Below are 20,224 nucleotides of genomic sequence, written 5' to 3'. Positions count from 1 at the left end.
ACGTAGGTACTGGTTCTTTTCCTTAGAACCGGTAGTTTACAAATTTGATATCGTTGGTGTTGCACCTTATTTATTAGAGCCATCCGTATTCAATTTAAGTTATGTCTTAACTCTGTATAAGTTTTGCTTTTTCTGTCTGGATTCCAAATCTTAGCTTACCCGGTATGCTAAGAAAATGATAACCTATTTGAGTAAAACATTTGTTGGGCAAACCATCATGAATTGTTTACGCCTTTATATTGTTTATATATCAATAGTTCGTGGCCTTTGTTGGATTGTTGTATTGTGTTGTTTTGTTGTATGTTGGTAACGCATTAATGTCCTTATTTCTCAGTGTTTCACGGAATGGACAAGAGCACCTTTGATACTGAAAATGTCAACCGGAATAAAGTGTTAAATGGTGAGGTTGAGGTAGTACTTTAAATGTGTTTAAGTTAACCGATGTGGAAAGTAACTTTCAATTATAGGCCTACTTTAGGGCTACGCTTCATGGATCTATAAAAGATTTTTTAGTTTAATCATTGGACATATGGACCAACACGATCCGGGTGACATTTAATTGCGAAGCATTTATTTTGGCTTGAACTGTCAGATACTGTATTTGCGAAGGTTTATAATATAATAGTTTTGCCAGCATATCTGCAAATATGCAAACTAATTGCTGTTCTTAATCTTAATATAAGAAGGTTTCAACTGACTACTATAAGATCCCCGTGCGTAGAACGGGCACACAGCTAGTTATATTATAAAGTTGTATTATAAAGCAGTTGTGATTTTTTACTTTACACTTTACACAACCGCCATTGAAGCGCCGTCAATGAGTGGAAACCTTTTTTGTAAGCTATTGGCGACGATCATTTCAGTGTCACAGCCCTATACAACACTGATTCAAGGTCTTCTTCTTTCTGGTTTTCAAAACTCAAGAAACATTTTATACTCAAAGAATTTCTGGTTCCGATTTGGACGATGTCTAGTTATTTAATTTCATTTACGGTTACACTATTAGACTATATTATTGCACTTGCGATTAATTAAATCCGTTATGTAAGAAAAACGTTTTTAATCTCACTTGGTTGGGATTTGCTTTCAAAACGTGATTCGAAATAGTTGCGGTATTTGTAAACAACATTTGTAAACATGTCATTGACAGCTAGAAAAAAAAATCTTGATCCGAACAGCTGTTCGTTATTTCATAGACGATTATGTGATAAAAATTGAACGAAAATTTGACAAAAATCGCACAAAACTGCATTTTTGAACGTCCGTAATTTTATTTACAAAGTAGTGAGGCTATATTTAAATCACTAAAGACACTCTCGCCAATCCAGTGAATACATTAAAATGACTTGGATCTTGATATGTACTCTGGTTTTCACGGAGAAGATTGCGTAAAATGCCATCTTGAGTGTTACAGACAAAGGGACAGACAGACGGACAGAAATTGAGATAAGACTCGTTTCTGCTTCTTTAATGTATAAAACGTAAAAATAACCTAAAAGTATATAATTCTGAGCAATGTACAGACAAAACTCTAATTTTATTTATATAGATTATAGGTTGAACATATGTTTATTCGATTACGTTCTACGGAATAATATGCAGTTAGGACGACTATCTAGAGACACTATGTATTTATCTAACTGTGTGTCAGTACCTTATTACGAGTTTTGTATTTTGGATGTCATTTCAGTTTACTAAAGATATTTGTAAGGGAGTTTTGTACACAAACGAATGTTCAACGTCAAAATTGAACTCATTGATAGTTCAATGATAAGTAGAATGTGAGTCTAGAATCGACCCTCTTTGCAATATAACCAGAAATGGCCAGATTTAAAGGAGAATACTATAACCACTTGGCTACCCAGTAAATTTGGGTTTTAAGGTCCATTTGTATTCGGTACTCGTATAACGATCATCATACTAACCTAGTTTAACATGGGTTTAAAAAAATATCTAAATAAAATGGGATGGTGGAATATTTAGTCAGTTGATTAATATTTAGTCAGTTGATTTAATTGACGTATGGTTACAATTTCACACGAAGATAACCATTGCCTTAAGTCTATTATTATCTTGAGTCTAGTATACCTATTAATGGATTGCATATAAATTATTATTGTTTGTATAACTGTAATATATTTCGTATGACTGTTAATGAAGGTATTTCTATTAACAATGAATAAGGTTCTTCTCATCATATACACTTTTCTTTTATCCAAATAGGCATATTTACAGTTTAAGACGTCCTCCGGAGCACCGAATCTCCAAGGAACATACGTACAAGTTATTGGTAAATCGCGAAACTACTTAATCAGCCCGCTCCCTTTTCACAACTACATAGAATTTCATTAGAAAATATTAACACTTATCAATACTGCCCAGTTTCACTTTCCCTAAATCATATCTTACAAAAGAGTAAAGCATGAAGTTGAACCAGAAGCACGTGGGGGGGTGGGTTAACTACGCGGGGTTTTCAAACCAATATATCTTTTCTATTGCTTACTTGCCAGCAAGCGAATTCGATAAGGGTTCCTCAGGAGGGCAGTTTCCACTTTATGGACGGACTTGTTTCTCTTCTGACCGGCCAACATACTTTCTTCCAAGATTAAACTATTTTATACCAAGTCTCTAGTTTTCGTGTGGATTGTTTGGTTCAAAAATAATGTGTATACATTATAATGTTGAACAAATCAAATAATGTATCAAATAATGTTTATGCTGCTCTTAATTTGGTTTTAGTAGATTTTGGCTTCATATGTTTTAGGGAAGTACGTTGAAAAATTTTAAAATATGAAGTGTTTGGTTATTTTAAACAATGGGATATTGAAAATTGATAATCGGGTACTGTGTATCAGTTGATGATCTAATTATTTTATTTAAGAAATAGTTCAAAATTTACTTCTGGAGATTCGAGCAATAGCTTACTTTGGACATTTTATTGGACACTATGCAATGATTCCAATTAAAAAAGAAAAATAAAAGAAAAAAATGTTCAAATTAATCTAACGGATAACAAACGTGGACAGCTGATGCTGGTTAGTATGCTAGCCTTTTGGTTTTGTACCTGGGTTGGAAATCTGCCAATCACAAATGAAACATTGTATTCTGTGAAGTATAGGTCTTTATTAAATAAGCCTTAATGAGTGTCTTTAAAGAATACACTGAGATTTTCTCCAACCCATAACATCTAACTTGAGGTTATGACGTCATACTATGATTCGGGCCGTTCGGACCCGACCTTAAGCCGCAGGTCACTCATTTAATGAGCGAAAGAAAATGAATCGCTGAGGCGAAGATAACTGTGTGTGCTGTAGAATTATTTTAATAAATTCCGATAATATACTTTATGCAATCGAGAATTCTTTTTGGGCAAACTCCCCAGATAGAGAAACATTTTAGAGGCCAATAGAAACTTAATATGCTATATATGCCCATGATATAACGCATACTATTTATTGATACAGATATATAAAGTGCAAGAATAGCTACAAAGGCAATATGTCATAATCTCGTTTCAAAATTTCTTTCTGCTGATTGAGTTCCATGAAAGCTAGCTAGTACTGAAATTGTGAGCCAAGGAGAGTTAAATTTCAGTTTCACAGAATAAAATATAGTAACACATAAATTACACCTTTTTCCTAATTCGAAATGGACAAGGAAAACACGCCATGCTTTCAGATGAAATTGCCCATAAAGAAATTAATGTATATGTAGGTCATTTTGCAAAGAGGGTCGTGTTTTGTTATCTATCTTGATAATTATTTAATTACTCAGAGTAGAATAAAAGGGCATTAATTATTCCAATTATGTAAATAGGCCACGCAAACCTGTTTGCAGAATGCATTACAAAAACGCACAGAGGATGGTTGGTTGCGCGGGGCCGATTCAGCAAGGGGAGAAGCAATGTTTGCATTTTACCTTGTCAAAAGTCTTCTGAGTTAAGTGTTAGCCCAATTTTTAAATTTGTCTTTTGGGCCAGTAGAATATTCCTTCTTCGAAGTGAGCGTGCATGAATGACGTATGGAAAGACATTGTAATTAGAAACAGAACGAAATGACAAACAATTTTTATTACAACGATGTTTTACTTTTAGTTACCTTGCGCTGGTAGTTTCAGTTAACAATTAATTCTTGAAACAGTTTGGTCACAGAAACGTTTTTTCATTTTCCAAAAACTATTTTTCATTTAATGTTCAATGTGTTCATTGTGCGTTCGGTTAGTGGCTAAAATATGGAAACCCTAAAACATTTTGTTTTTTCATGATATTGCTATACTTAAGCGTATTTAGTGTAAAAGAAGTACTACACCATGTTTAATTAATGTTGAGCGTATATATTAATGCGGCGTATTATGAGAATAATTAACCCTTGTTTGTTTAATCCCAGTTTTCAAAAAGTACTAAATACATCTTTCTACTCTGCATCCTTTATGGCTGTTTTCAATAAAGCTCTCCAGACTGTTTGCAGACCCCGCATCGAGGGGGGGATGATTACTGGGGTGGGGGGAACCACTCAATGGCCAAGTTTAAGTGTAAGGCGGAATTGACTTTTCATGAATATGGAATGACGGTGAAAACGTCGAAGCAAAACAATTATTTTGTGGCGACTCGACTTTAGGATGGAAAAATTGTAATTATAAGTGTATCGGTCGAGACGTGGCTGGACCGATGAAATATTTATGAGGTGTTCCAGCCCCGTGAAAAAGCTCTGCCCCCCTCTCACTACTCTAGCGTCTCGACTCCCACGTGCAAAAATATGGCGTACAACCCCACTGCATTTTGTATATCTCCGGGACTTCTTCTGCATAAATATATTTTTGTCTCTGGAATATGTTTTGTATTCAGTCGGGGGTTGCTAGTAAAGAATGTGTGCATGCAGTTTTATTTCAGAGACAAATGCAAGGGGTTTACATATATTTTCAGAAAATTTGTGTTTGTAGGAACTGTATATTTTATTGAAATCTCAATAGATTAAAACCAAAATTTGTATTGTTATTATAAAAGGCTTGAGCAACGATTGTTTATAGAGAGGGTGTGGTGTATGTCTTAGATAAACATTGTTTTATTTGGACTAGTAATTAAATTAATACAACTATTGCTTTAGAAATACGATGCGGACAGTGCAGACAAAGTAAGTCGGCTACGGTACCCATTCAATTTATATTAAAGCTGTGATCTAATTAATTAGGTAAATTACTATAGGGATGATTAGCAATCCTGTAATTACAATCTGGAGAAATCAATTAGAAAAGAAAACTGTGACCTTAAATCACCATTTACAGACTTTGTTTGAAAATAAATCCTTGACCACTACAGGACTAATCAGCCGTTTTGTCACCATAGTCAGCATAAAAATAATCGTACTTAAGTAAATTGATTCTATATGAGTGATTTATGGACATTATTAAATGTGTGTTTAGAGAATTTCCCATATAGGGAATAAGCTATTACCGTAGGTCTCATGGTAAGACCTAGACCCGGGACCGATTTATTTTTTAACCTACGTTTATTCGAACGAAATTGCGAAACAGCATAACCGAACTATGGGAACGGGGGTTAATGGGGGTTTCATTGGGTAAAAATAGATTTTTCCCAATTTTGACCCTAAAAATACAAAATTACACAATTTCTCTCCAAACCATTTTGTAGAGCTTAAAAAAGAAATAATTTTGTATATTGAAGCGTTGTTGTATGCCCAACGGTTAAGAAGATAAAAAAAATTTAATTTAAAATTCCCATGTTATTCTTATGGAGAATAAATAAATTGTTGTAGTTTGCTTGTTTATGGAAATATTTAATAAAATTTGGCAATTTTGTTTATTTCATACTAAGCTCTCAACATTTGAATAAAAAAACGAACCTCATTATCTTCCCCGTAGCTGCAAACCTAAGTGCTCACTAAAATAAATGATATTTAAATAGGAAATAAATATGAAAATTTTTAGGGAATGTTTTAGTAGAAATCCAGCCGTGTAGATGGAAATTTGCTTAGTCTGTAGGTTTGCTTCGGCTGGGGTATTTTAATGTTCTAGGGGACACTACAGACTATTTTCACAACGTGTTTGTTAAAAAATATATCTCTTTAATAAATAAAAATTATAACTTCAAGCTATGTGTGACTTCCGACAGTAAGGGTTACGAGACATTCTTTAAAGCTACAATATTAATCGACTTTTTAACATATAATAATGTTATTAATAGCAATAAGATAAGTATTTGGCCCATAAATAACTTTAAAATTCCAATGGCGTAAATTACAGAAAAAATACGGCCACCAAAAAGCATTTACACAATTATTCCCGAATTTGGGTAATAGAAAACAAAACTTGGGTAAATTTATTGGTCAATCATTTTGTGATTCATATTTTAAACTAGGATCTTATAACTTAAACGGACCTGTGTTCACAAATTCATATTGTCACCTCATTAAGTAAAGCTTTGAAAACGTGTATTAAGAAAACCTTAAGAGTGGGTAGACACATAATATGAATACTATTATTCATTACACAATGTTAACAGATTTGTTCGATAAAAATATTCAGTAAGTTAATTGATATTCCGTGAGCGCAGCACATATCCCGACTGTACAGTAAGGCTGGTCCCCACGGACAGATACCGCTATACCACGGCTGCAGGGTTAATAATGAATACACTCTCATCTTATTCATTCTCGACATTTTCCTTATTACTGCGTTTATTTACCCTCAGCAGTTTGTTTTGTACGTTTCAGAATCCATTGGGTTCCATTTACTAAAGTTAATAAGAAGTGTGCTTATTTTAGTAACCGAAGGTATCACGGATTTGTTTAAGGGATTTTCGATCTTTTTTATAACGAATAGTACTCTTATAGAATGTAATTTTACGGAGGATATTTACAATGTTTAAAACTGTTCAAATAAAGTACTTTGACTTTGTTTATGAAGGGAAAGTCTTTTTTATTGAGATGCACATTTAAAAGGTTGTCTTTTAGTAGTGTATGTATATATAAAATACATGCCTTAGTTTGTAAGAGGGGTCTACAAGTCTCTGGGTTGGTAAGTAGGTTAATAAGTCTCTTGGTTTGTAAGTAGATTTAAATTATTTTTTATAGTAAGTAGGTTACAAGTATTGGTCGGTAATTAGGTTTATAGTAATTTTCTCGTAATGTAGACAAACGAGTTCCTTGGTATGCAAGTGTTATTAATACTAGTACGGTAGGCTTTTTCTACCAGTCTCTTGGTTAATAAGTAGGTCAACTAGCCTCTTGGTAGGCAAGTGGGTATTTGTGCATGAGGTACCGTACCCAAATTGTCCCGGAATAGCACTGCATTTCTTCGCAATACTATTGTATATTTTAATCTCAAATATCAATAAATTTATTTGTGACTATTACTGTAACCTTGATTTTTGGATAGTGAATTAGATAACATAATAGGGCTGCAAATAAGATATCAATCAATATTTTAATTTATCATCTCATTATTAACGTATTTAAAAATAGCACAACCAATAAAAATGTGAAAAAAGCTTATGCACGCTTGTAACATTCTTCAGCCATCCGACTTTCCTACTATTTCGAGATCACTTTTATGAGATAGGGAAACTACTAAGGAGCATTTAACCTAAACACGTGGGGAATATTAGCGTTGCCTAGGAGCTGTTATACTGAGTAAGGTCAGCTGGTTCCTTATACAATTTATTCAAACCCAATGATGACATCTAGGTTCAGTTTCAAACAATAAAAAGCCAATGACTTTTTGGGATTGGTTCGGTACCTCCTGGTTTGAGGTGAGTAAATGTTTAAACATTCGTCTGTAACTATTTTCCAGCGTATGAATGAAAATGGGTTGTAATGGTGGGTAATCCTCATGGCTCCTTTGAGGCCCTAACAACATTTTTACTTAGGGTGACGTAGTTCAGGAAATTTAACCAAGCACTCGCATACAAAAATTGTTAGGCAAAGATTAGTCTTTAATTGTGTCAACAATTGTTGTATGAAATAGAAACTCGAATAAAAAATTTTGAAACCCATTGATTATCCTTACTGCACCCAAGGCCAAAGTCTTTGGGCTCCAGCTCCCACAGCAGGTCCCTGTCATCCAAATCACCACACAACTACCCACAAAACTGACCCTCTGATCAAGTTTACCGACCTACTTAAAGCCACAGCCTTCTGCTGGTCAGCGCAACAATATGTTTAACAACTTTCCCAGCCTACTCACACAACATTGCAAAACACTCCCACTTCACAATATTTGACCCCTTCTAGTACAGGATGAAATCACTCACTGTGAACTGTTGTACTATTCTAAAGAGAACACAGACTCTCTGCAAAGTCCCCCCTCACTATACAAGACGATCTCTCACATAAACAAACGTTCTACAGGTGATTCAGGTCACTATAGGTCGAGAACAGCTGTTTTCTGAATAAAAGAAATAATTAGTGAGTCAGTGAGCAACCCCGAGTGTCGGTAGGGGTGGAAGAGGGGAGGCAGCTACTTACAGTTTAGACGGTAGCGCTCCTGCTTAGGTCCATCTATTATGCATCAAGCCTGGGTGGTTTTAAAGCCCCCACCTCCTCCCAGGCTTTTAATTCGAATTTCGATCCCACTTTGGCCTAAGTACGAAGGGCTTTGTAGCGCACAATCATTTTCTTTCGGGGATCATTATAAACCCGGGAATATCTTGGGGAGTGAGACGGTCTTTCACATCCCTTTTACACCATAAGGGTTATGGGGGACGTAACTGTGGATACTTAGGTGTGGCTGTGATGGGTATGGTTATTGTGATGGTTATAGGGTTTACCCCTTGTGGGGATATTGTCATAACACCTTTACGTGGTATGACAGGGGTCGGCTGGTCTTTATAAAATTAACTGATGATTCAGTCTACACAATACAAATAATTTGGTCACCACCAACGTCCAAGCAAACAATATTTGTATTGAGATACCAAACAGTAATTTTCCATTTTACAGGTTGGTGACTCTTTTAAATTTGAATTTGATCTAGTGGACCTCGAGAACTTATCAAGCAAAGCTAGGGAGGAGTTGGCTGGTTCAGTACAAGAATAAAATAATTTTAAATGACACCACCGAGACCCAAACCTACGAACGTACAGTCCATCGCCCTACCAGTTTATCAAACATACCCTACATTTTAGAATTATTTAAATACTGCAGTACGTTATAAGGCTTGCCCAAGACTTTCATCCACAAAACTGACTTAGTTAATATAAAAGACTTCTAAGAAAATTTACTTTCATAACTTGGAACAGTTTAAATCACATAGTCACAGATGAATCATATTCCACTATTATGGCTTTTAAATGGCTGACTCTTAGTTTCTTGTGATTAATTAAATGCACGAGACATCTGACATAATTAATTGATAAGATAAAAAGTAGTCCCTGCTTTCATATGATATTTCACTGTGTTTTTGCAACCACACCAACGCAACTGCACTGGAGCAAATACAATTACGGATTCTTTAAAAATTACAAAATACAAACGCTAATACAAAATTGAGGCGTGTTGACAAAAAAAAAACAACTTATGTTTTAATATATTTGCTTGACAGATTAATTCCAGAGTTTTCAACAAAAGGGCACTCAGCCAAAATGCAATAGATAAATCTTGAAACTTTTTAGTAAACATATTTTTAATCTAGTATATTAAGCAGTGATTGTCATTTTTTAAATAGTCATACAGTATAATAAAATTAGCAAACAGTTTCAAACGGTAAATCTATGGAATAAGCGAATGGAATAGGTTATAAGTTGCAATTAATTCAAATGAACAACGATAGATAGATTGCAACCCGGTCCCCACGGGGGGCTAAAGCTGCGGCTAGTGGCACGGTGAGGGGGGCGAGGGGGAAAGGGCATCACACTATATTTTATTCAATTAATCAGTGAATTCCCCACCGTGCCGTGTCAAATTATGAAAGGCAAAAAATATTGAAAAACAAACTAGCGGAAGAGACCGATCACAATTGCATTGACGGTGTCAGCGACCCAAAAATGGGACGCCCGACTGTGGTGGTTTTAAATTATTATTGTACTGTAATATCGGAAATCGATTGGTTTTTACAGAGGGGTGGCGAACAGGAGGAAAAACTATGGTGTATGTAGTTGTACTGATGTTAACAAATTTATAAGAGAGTTTTTTATATGTGCGATTTTGTACCAGGTTTCAGCTGATGAATGGATGATTAGCCTATAAATGGATTAAAACTTTATTTCATTGTAACATCCATGACAGCTGTGGTTGAATGGCCTTGACATGGTAAGAACGGTTAAAGACTATGAGTTTCAGAAAGATTAGGGCAACATGACATATAGCACGGTTCATAATAAATGTATTGCTTCAGTGATTTGTAAACCTTCTACGAACTAATAATTCACGGTTGTATAAATCACGTCTATTGATCATTTGCTTCATGTACATTTAAAATAACTTTTCCACACCAATAAAACACATCCGTTAAATTACTTAGATGTTAACATTCAAGTTATTGCGTACATATCTGATTGATAACGTGGTAAAAATTTAAGTTTCCAGATTGATTTGAGTTACAGAACACGTTTCCCAAAACTATTCCTAAATACAAAAAATGTTATTAAAATTTGTACCACGATGAGGCCAAACACCATAGTATTAAGATCATTTGTAGGTGATGTATTTATTTCTTAAAATAGCTAAGCTAAGATACCCTATAGTTATTTTGATTCACGGATGTGAGTAGAATTTTATTATTAGGAATAGCATAATTTATTTATACATTAGTGGGAAATATGTACTTAATAGTTACTGGATGATATAAAAGTTACTTTAGGGTTGTCTGTAAGATGCTTAAGTTTTAAAGTCGCAGAAACTAAATCCAAAATCTACGATATGAAATTTTCATCTGATAAGATAATTATTAAATTATTAGGTAAGATTTATAGCTCCATGAAATTTTATAGTATTGTGATTTAAGAATTTAAATTGAGCACGTCCATACGATAGGGATAATCTTCCCTATAGCTCATATAAAATATTTAGATATAGCGTAAAATAGTTCGAAATTTTGAATAAGTGCTAAATACTATGGCAAAATTCAAAAGTAAATAGCAATACAAAAACTATTAACATTAAAATCATTTCCTTTGTAATGATGAGTTTTAGAAACCAAACACTTTGATATAAAATTGGTAAAAGGTACACTTCGTCCATCAAGTGCTTATGAATGTAAATTAATGATTTACATGAAAATATTGTTTTGTTTGCTTCCTAAAAATATGAGTAATATGAAACATGCAATAATCAACCCTTGTTGCCTCAACGCTAATATCCAACTTAAACTAATGAAGTAAATAAAAATAGGTTGGACATATTAAATGTAAGTAAAAAATCGAATAATCATGCGTAACGAAGAGTCATGCGGTTCGTAACAATAATTTCATGCGTCATCACAATGCTGTCGCTTGCACCATGCTGGCTGTAACGTAAGGGGATGGGTTGGGGTTGTTATTAAATATAGAAACATACGTTGTGTCTGGGTGACCAAGAATTGCACATTATAGAGGCATCTTCCAGTATCCTTGTCTGGAACAAAAGATTCCATCAACTTAGGATGTCTACTTGTGTGGACAAAACTGTGAAAATGCAATTACAATCTGATGAAGTAGTAAAGTTGAGGATGAAGTTACGCGAGTCCAGCTCGAAACGGAGAGTTTGGGTTTGTACAGAAAGAAGATCTTGGGGAAAGGGACCAACAGAGGTGTCAAGAATTGATTGAATCTCAAACATTTATTTTGCCGCGATGTGCACACATGTATGTGAGCCTTAAGATTAGTTAGAAAAAAGGTGTCCAGGAGTCCACTAAGGCTTTATTGTCGGGCTCGAATATTTACAGAGGGTTCATTACAATTTTTATATAAGATATTAGTTTATCTATTGAGGCATTGCAAACGAGTGTCATGAAAAGGAATCTCTGTTAATAAAGGGGACTTATAGAACCTTAGTGGACACCTCAGAATATGGTTTAACCTACATTATGTCTGGGAGACCATGTATTGCACATTATGGAGGCATCCTCCAATATCCGGCTCTGGAACAAAACATTATATCAAATTCTAGTACGGTAGGGGAAGGAGAAGAGTTTGATAGTTGTAAAGACAATGATACAATCAAATCAATAAGTTTTTTTTAGAATCACGTAACTTTTTGTATTTTAGGATTCTTTAACGACTAATCTTGACCTAAATTAACGGAATTTTGAATTACAACAACGTATTATTTTAAATTTTCAGTTTTGGCACGAATTTCTACAATAAAGTCTACAATAAGTACTCAATTATTATGGCCTTTACTGCCCAGCTTATTTAACTTTGACTATTTTATTTCTGGCCTCTTTACACATTTCTTGTAGATACCATCTCCGCATTAGGCACTCTAGTTGTTGATCTCTACGTATAAGGGTATTTGTCTTAGCTTGACCTTCTGCATTCAAATTTGTCTTGTGGATGGACTATCTGCATTAGGGGATTTAAAATAGCTAGCCAAGTCTATAAGCGTACGGTTATCTTACGTCGCAAGTCACTCTGCAAACGCTTTTCCCTCCTTCATATACAGATTTAGCTAAAGCTAATAACGGATCTATTTGCATTTGGATCTCTCTCGTAGCGTCATTGCATACTGATTTATCTTGTTGCTGGACTCACTCCATTATGTTATTCATCATTCGTTGCTGGCCTCTTTAAATATAGATTTCTTTCACAGTTTGCCTTTATGTTATCACTCGAATTAGATTTTTAATCAGTGCTCATCTACTAGAATTACGGTTTCACTTTAATCTTATATTATTTTCTACTTATTTACTCATATCTGCCGTTCCACATTTAAATTCTATAATCGATAGGGGTTTTCGCATTCGGACAATTTCGCCAGTGAGGGAAACCTCCCCAATCAGCATTCACGCGACGATGTCAAGTGCAGCAATCATCTAATTGGGTGGCACGCGCATTAGAAGATTACAGAATAACATGTTTATATCTATTGCGGTGCGTGCGAGCCTGATGCAATTATGCGCGGCGGCGATCACCAGTGCGCGTGGCGTGTGTGTGTCTGTGTGTGTGTGTGCGTGTGTGTCGCGCAACATGTGCACCCCCTCGCTCAGTTCCCACCGCCCCGCGTGTTAGGGTAAGACCACTCGAAACATCACTTGTCAATGGATTGTGACATTCAATAACCCTTAGGAACCTCCATATGTGGGTCGGAAGGGTTGATACTTCTGTTAAATAGACTGTGTTATTGCGCTGTGAACTGTGTGTTGATAGTTGATCATTTATTTTTGGAACGTCATTTTTGAGAAATAGTTATAAGATTTTCACGGGGTTTTCAAATAGATCCAATCTGGAAATCCTATTGAACTGGTTAATTCAACTTTGATTAGTTGCTTGAGACAAAACGTTTACTTTGAAATGAGCTGTCAACCTTTGCTAATAGTTAGTTTTTTGGTTTCTGTAATAAATTTTGGCTAGTTTCAGTTTTCATACTATTGAATCATTATCTTTTAATTGTACACTTTATCACTGAAGGACTGACTGTGTCTACCGATATAAACAGAACTTTACATCGTTGACTGTGACTGACCTACCTAACTGTCCACTTACATATTTGATTGATTTATTATGACAAAATAGCCTACTGTGAGTTAAGTAATATTCTCACAAAACTGTACTGGAAGACCTGGAAGAAAATCCATGAAACACCTAATTATTTCGTTGAACTCATTTAGTGATTTAGTAATAAACATTATCAAACATAAGAAAACATACTTCTAATACACGACTTTCATTCTATATCTTTTTAGACGGTTCAAAATTGGACCCAGCTATGTGATCGCTAAGTTTTTAATAAATAACAATAATGGCTTGATAAAAACCTTGTTGTGCGAGCGTTTGGCAACCTTTCAACCTAGAATTTTGATACAAAACTCGTCTGGTAATTCATACACTACTACGTCATATCAAACCTTAATAAGACATTTCATATGCTTATGCCTCCTACATTCCTCTCCCGTACACGTGTTGTAATTTAACAATTAAAGCACACGTTAACGACACACATTAAACTAACCAAAACTTATCATCCGATCACCATAAACCTTATAATCACCTCACCTCAGGCAGGGGGTTTTACGAGCTATAAAACACAATATGACGCTACAAGTGGGCTTATGGAGAGCGAGAGAGAGTGAGGGAGGGGGAGGGAGAGAGCCTAACTGATAATTGATTGTACCCGAACACGAAGGATCGATAGAGAGGGACGGAGGACAACAGTGAACAGTACCTACGACTGCAACGTGATCTATAAGTCATTAGATGCAACCCAGCCCTCCCCGATGGGGGTTAAAGTAGTTAATCCTGGGATACCATTTGCATTAGGCCGTCATCCGACAGCGTCATCGGTGACATCTATAATTTGACGGCGATGACTCGGAGCCGGCTTATAGCTATTGTTGCTAGAACCGACTTTTCGATCCGGTTACGATTTAAGTTCGGATTGTAACAATCGTTTAGTTGATATCTGAGGGGGTTGGGCAAGCGTTGTATTATATGTGGTACTGTGAAAAATTGAAATCGATTGTTTTATTTTGAGTTGACGATTGATTTAGATTAAGTCTTTGAAAAACAATGTTTCTAACAAATGAATCGTGTTAGTGATTGGAGAATCATTTAGTTGAGTAAAGAATAAATTTCCCTACATTTTCTTTCGATTTGATCCCAAAATATTAAGTTAGAAAGGCGAGTCCCTTTATTACGCTCATTTTAAAGTGGACGATGGTGGTCTTTTAGATGTGTTTCATCATTGTGGACTAAAACTTACCCTTCAGAAAATTAATTGAACTCAAAATCATTATACATTTTTACAGGAATTTTCCCCACAAGCTGTAGGTCAAGCTATCCAAAAGATAGAATTTCGATTTTAAGACAACACTCTGAAGACCGATACGAAAATATGGTAACATAACCATTCGATTCAAATGTATACAGACATCATCAAACATACAAGTCCCTCAAACACGAGATACGTTTCAAAATAAAAGCTCTCCAAAAGATAAACAAATTTTACGGAAAATCTTAAAATCTTTCTAAGACAAAACAAGAAACCCTTTAAGAAGAACAACAAACGGTTATCAAAGTGGAATGCAGATCGCAGCAATTAGGTAGGCTTTGTGTCAAACTGCGACTTTAATAATTCACCGGAGAAGCTGCGAAGGTGTGATTAGAAGCAAAGGGAATTGCAAATTAGAAGATTAACAGTGTTGAAATTGGTTCGCGCTTCATCTAGCCTGATGTTGACGTCGCGATGGAGTTGTGTGTGTGAGACGTCGTGGGGTTGGTGTTATTGTGTGTGAGACGTCACGGTGTTGGTGTTAGTGTGTGTAAGACGTCGCGGGGTTGGTGTTAGTGTGTGTGAGACGTCGCGGGTTTGGTGTTAGTGTGTGTGAGACGTCGCGGGGTTAGTCTTAGTGTGTGTGAGACGTCGCGGGGCTAGTGTTAGTGTGTGTGAGACGTCACGAGGTTGGTGTTAGTGTGTGTGAGACGTCGCGGGGTTGGTGTTAGTGTGTGTGAGACGTCGCGGGTTTGGTGTTAGTGTGTGTGAGACGTCGTGGGGTTAGTGTTAGTGTGTGTGAGACGTCGCGGGGTTGGTGTTAGTGTGTGTGAGACGTCGTGGGGTTGGTGTTAGTGTGTGTGAGACTTCACAGTGTTGGTGTTAGTGTGTGTGAGACTTCACAGTGTTGGTGTTAGTGTGTGTGTGAGACGTCGCGGGGTTGGTGTTAGTGTGTGTGAGACGTCGCGGGGTTGGTGTTAGTGTGTGTGAGACATCACGGGTTTGGTGTTAGTGTGTGTGAGACGTCGCGGGGTTAGTCTTAGTGTGTGTGTGAGACGTCGCGGGGCTATTGTTAGTGTGTGTGAGACGTCACGGGGTTGGTGTTAGTGTGTGTGAGACGTCGCGGGGCTAGTGTTAGTGTGTGTGAGACGTCGCGGGGTTAGTCTTAGTGTGTGTGTGAGACGTCGCAGGGCTATTGTTAGTGTGTGTGAGACGTCACGGGGTTGGTGTTAGTGTGTGTGAGACGTCGCGGGGTTAGTGCTAGTGTGTGTGTGTGACGTCGCGATGGAGTAATTTTGAGTGTGAGACGTCGCGGGGTTAGTGTTAGTAAATATTTACTAATATTTAGATAAATTTACCGGTAGAGAGACGCCTGAGAGAATTGCTGAGAGTGAGTGAGACTTTGTTTGTAGATAAGCTAGCAAAAGACCAAATTTACTGTCGACTATCGATCCATTATCTGCCTCGAAGGACCAATATGTTCAATAAAACAATCAAAGTTTACATGTTCCTCGTAAAAAAATACTGATACACGACAGTCCTACTACTATAAACTATTCATATACCTGGTGATTCGACCAAGAGGAAACATAAAAACACATTAATAACACAATCCATTTAAAAACTGTAGTTTCTTCACCCTTCCAGAAAAATGTGGCACTTCATTACTTAACCGAGTAATCCCCTTAATTAAGCAATTACCCAAAGGGAAAAATAGTGAAGATTCCAAAACTTCAAAACCGCGAGGAATCAACGGTAACGTAAACGGTCTCTCTAGATTTGATGAGTTTCACTCTCACCATGGTAGAGGGGGGGGGGGAGGGAAGGACACGCATGTCCTGGGGGACTGATAGTGAGGTGTCACGCAGGAGCTGCCTAGTGTCCACTACTGATAACAGATCTCTGATACACTGATAACAGCCACACCGCTACCTGTCATCCAGCCAGTACTGGAGTGCACGTCATCGTGTTAAACAGGAAAAGTTTGATGATACGTCCCTAAATAGTGTATTCCGATAAGAGTGTTCAGAAATTTGTATTCTTACAAAAATTAGAAACAGTGGCATTCACTCAAATCAGCATAATATTTTGTTTGAATATAAAATCAACTACCAGTTGTATTGCTGTTACATTTTCAGTGGGAGAAATTCGTTTGATCTCCTTTCGGTTGAAGTAGTTTATACGAATAGCTAGGTAGCTGAGTGGTTATATTGCTCTCCTGGTAAAAATAGGGTGCCTGTTTCATCCTGAGAAAAGTCAGTAGCTTTATGATGGTTTGAAACAAGATCACCCGGTCTCTTGGTTTTAAATGCATAAATAATAATACAATAGAAATATAATGTTCATAGGTATTACATCTATTCTTATTTATACATGGATTATAAAACGTATTTGTAATTTATTAGTAACATGCAAGGTCTGCGTATCCAATAAACCCTTTTACAACTGTAGAAAGAAACAAAGGTTAAAATCAGTCCTTGGAGAGTTTGGTGACCAATTTAAGAGCGAGGGATCTGACAAAGAAGACTCGAATGGAGTAAAGGGACTTCAAACAAGGTAAAACGTGGATATATCGAAATAATGGGACAAAGGGGCAGATATGGGTCCACTGAGATATGCAGTAGAGTCTTGTCGTTAAAATGTCCGGAAAAGGAAATCTTAGGTTCTAAATAATGTCAAACATTGCTGAAATGGTAAAATAAATATACTTTAATTTAATAAGCTGTTAAATAGTTCAGGCCAATAATAATTTCAGTTGCAAATAAGTTTTATTTTATTTCTTTGCTGATGTGTATTTTATGTTAACTGATTGTTTTCGGCCTAATGTTGTGTAAAGAATGACATGCACTGCTATGCAAAGTAATATTCCACGTAAATAGAAAAAATCTGATTATTTTGATTTGATTTTATTGCGATCAACAATTTAATGATTTGTCAGAAATCGCGAATCTGAATGTTGCTGCTTTGATTGTGAGATAAGTGTGTGACTGTTCAATGGTTGAAAACTAAATCAGATGTCTATTGGTGCCCAGCAGATTGTTGGGAACAGTAACATGGAGAAAACCCAGGTTATAAAAAACTAAAACAATTAACTAAACTTATAAAGATCGTGTACAGCTCAATCAGTTCACAATAGTTCTGTGTAATTAAATAATCTTATATTTTCAAAAAAATAGGTTTTTCTTTTCCGAGTTCGTTTGGCTCTTCTAACCTGCCCGATTTTCATGATTGAGGTCTCAAATTGAAGGTATGCACGCAAAAGAATTTCATATCAAGCATCGGCATATTTTTTCTACAGCCCCATTCGGCTTATACGTAAACTAAATTTATGTATTTCTTATGGTATGTAGTTAAATTTGGTTTTTATTTTCCGACTTCCATTGGCTCTTCTTCCTGACCGGTTTTTTTTGCTTGAGATCTAAAATTGAAGGTATGCACGCACAGTTTTCACACTAAGCATCGGAATATATTTATCTATTGTATTACTCGACCAAAAACCATAAATTTGATTTGTTTTCGAAAATTTTTGATGTATTTTATCAGATGACATAAAGATTAGCAAAAAAAGTGGTATAACCCAGGAAAACTTCCCTCAATTTAATTGAAACAAAATGACCTTATTAATTAACCATAATCTAATCCAACCCACATATTGGTTTCAATTAAATAATCTTAAAACAGTTTTTGTATTGATAAAAGTTTCCGATGATGCCCAGGAAAGGTAAGATTTCGTTTCCGGCAAAGGTGGTGAGTTAAATGAGAAGTGACGCGCGTTCCCTCAGGGGGAGGTTCTACTGTCGTGTCACCGAGCCGCGTCTCGTGTGTCGCGTCTACTACATATCAAGATAACATACTGTAGTTTACTGATTTGTATTTGATTTGCCTTGGTGATTGTTAAATTTGTATGGATAATGCAAATAGAATTCTTACCCTATCGTAAACATGATTCTCTTGAACATGATTTGATTTGTTGTTTGATATCAGTTTGGATTTAGGCTAAAATTATTGTCTTTCTTGTTTTGGGTCACAAAAAGTAGACGTTTCACCCGTTTGTAGGGTTAAAACCTATTTGATCGTGAGTCTATGGCTGATTATGTCTGAGTGCACTGTTGTGAATTAAAATCTTCTCTCATATTTTAGGATTTAGTTAACAACATGTGCTCTAAAAGTAGATACCTCATATTATTATTCGATATAAAATCTATTTTATATTGTGCGTTATTCACCGCTTAGGATTGATTACACCGATGACGAACTTTTTTCTACGATTTTTGGATGATGCGTATAGTAAATATTTGTGAAAAGGAAAATATTAACAAAATAAAAAAGCATTATTTTTGTTGAAATTATTTTGTGGCTGGATGGTGATAAATAAGTACACCTCCCAGATAGGAGCATATTTAAAAATGTTTTAGACTGATCTATAATAATGACAATGGCATTTCAAAAAGAGAGAAACTATAATTTTTAAGATATGAAACCCCGTCTTCGTTGTAGCCGGAACAGGGTTGTTTGCAAACTTAATTAGGCCTAACTAGATGTTGCTTAGGGCCATCTAAATTTCATCAAAGTAGATGGTTTAAAAAATGAATGATAACTGCCTAGAATTCAATTACCTAAAATTATATAAGATATTAATTGATTATACAAGATTATACAAGATTATAAGAAGATATTATTTGACTTTTACATCTCGCCCAGCAGGTCACTGACGAAGAGGAGGTAAGATGGGGGGTTATAAACATCCACCCAGGTGGGTCCAGGTGGGTCCATTCACCTCTTAAATTTGTTAAAGATGTGAATAATTAAAAACAATGTCAAACGTAAGTTTGAATCGCAAATACTTCCTTACAGATTTATCAGCCACATAGATCAATCAAAACACGTTTAAAATCTACGCGTGCGTGGTTCATGTAAAGTGCTTTTTGTGTAGGCGTTTGTATCATGTTTCTTGAAATTAAACATCTTGTATTAGCTGTTTAGCTGAATATAACCATATATTTTTCAACTTTTGCTTTTCCTGTTGTATTATAACGTAGAAGTAAACCACAAATGATAATATCTATAAAAATAGGAAAGGAGCATCTAGTTTACATTAGTGCATTAAACAAACTTGAAAACCATTTAGAACAGGCTACCCTATGCAATGTTAGTTGTAAAGAAGAATGACAACTGGGACGCCTACTCAAAGAAGACGCCTTCAGGTGACATGTGGCAATCCAGCTACTGCGTTGATGTAGCAGTTTTCGGATCGCAGGAGCACGCGTGTCTGGTGATTTTTATTGAAGTCGGGTCACTTTTGAGTGTTTGAGTTTCGATTCATAATTATTTAGAACATTAAACATAATTGTATATTTAATGTTATG

The 20,224-nt window shown here is 35.8% G+C and overlaps 1 protein-coding gene across 3 annotated transcripts in view; it reads right to left on the bottom strand.

Annotated features, from left to right (window-relative positions):
- LOC128994371 (inhibitory POU protein) overlaps positions 1 to 20,224 on the bottom strand; it is an 83,075-nt gene that overhangs the window by 13,023 nt on the left and 49,828 nt on the right. The window contains exons 3-4 of one of the 3 annotated variants that reach the window (XM_054418902.1): positions 12,013 to 12,069; positions 11,508 to 11,564 (exon numbers count right to left, since the gene is read on the bottom strand). The exons of 1 other annotated variant lie outside the window; for it this stretch is intronic. In XM_054418902.1, coding sequence (XP_054274877.1) covers positions 11,508 to 11,564; positions 12,013 to 12,069 — 114 coding nt within the window. The remainder of the gene's footprint in view (positions 1 to 11,507; positions 11,565 to 12,012; positions 12,070 to 20,224) is intronic. One more of the 3 variants, XM_054418903.1, reaches the window with a different exon arrangement.

This window comes from Macrosteles quadrilineatus, unplaced genomic scaffold (genome assembly GCF_028750875.1).
Source record: "Macrosteles quadrilineatus isolate MER2022 unplaced genomic scaffold, UCM_ALF_1.0 Scaffold_5__1_contigs__length_97177068, whole genome shotgun sequence".
In the NCBI taxonomy this organism is placed as follows: Eukaryota; Metazoa; Arthropoda; class Insecta; order Hemiptera; family Cicadellidae; genus Macrosteles; species Macrosteles quadrilineatus.
This window is presented reverse-complemented; position numbering and strand designations above follow the sequence as displayed.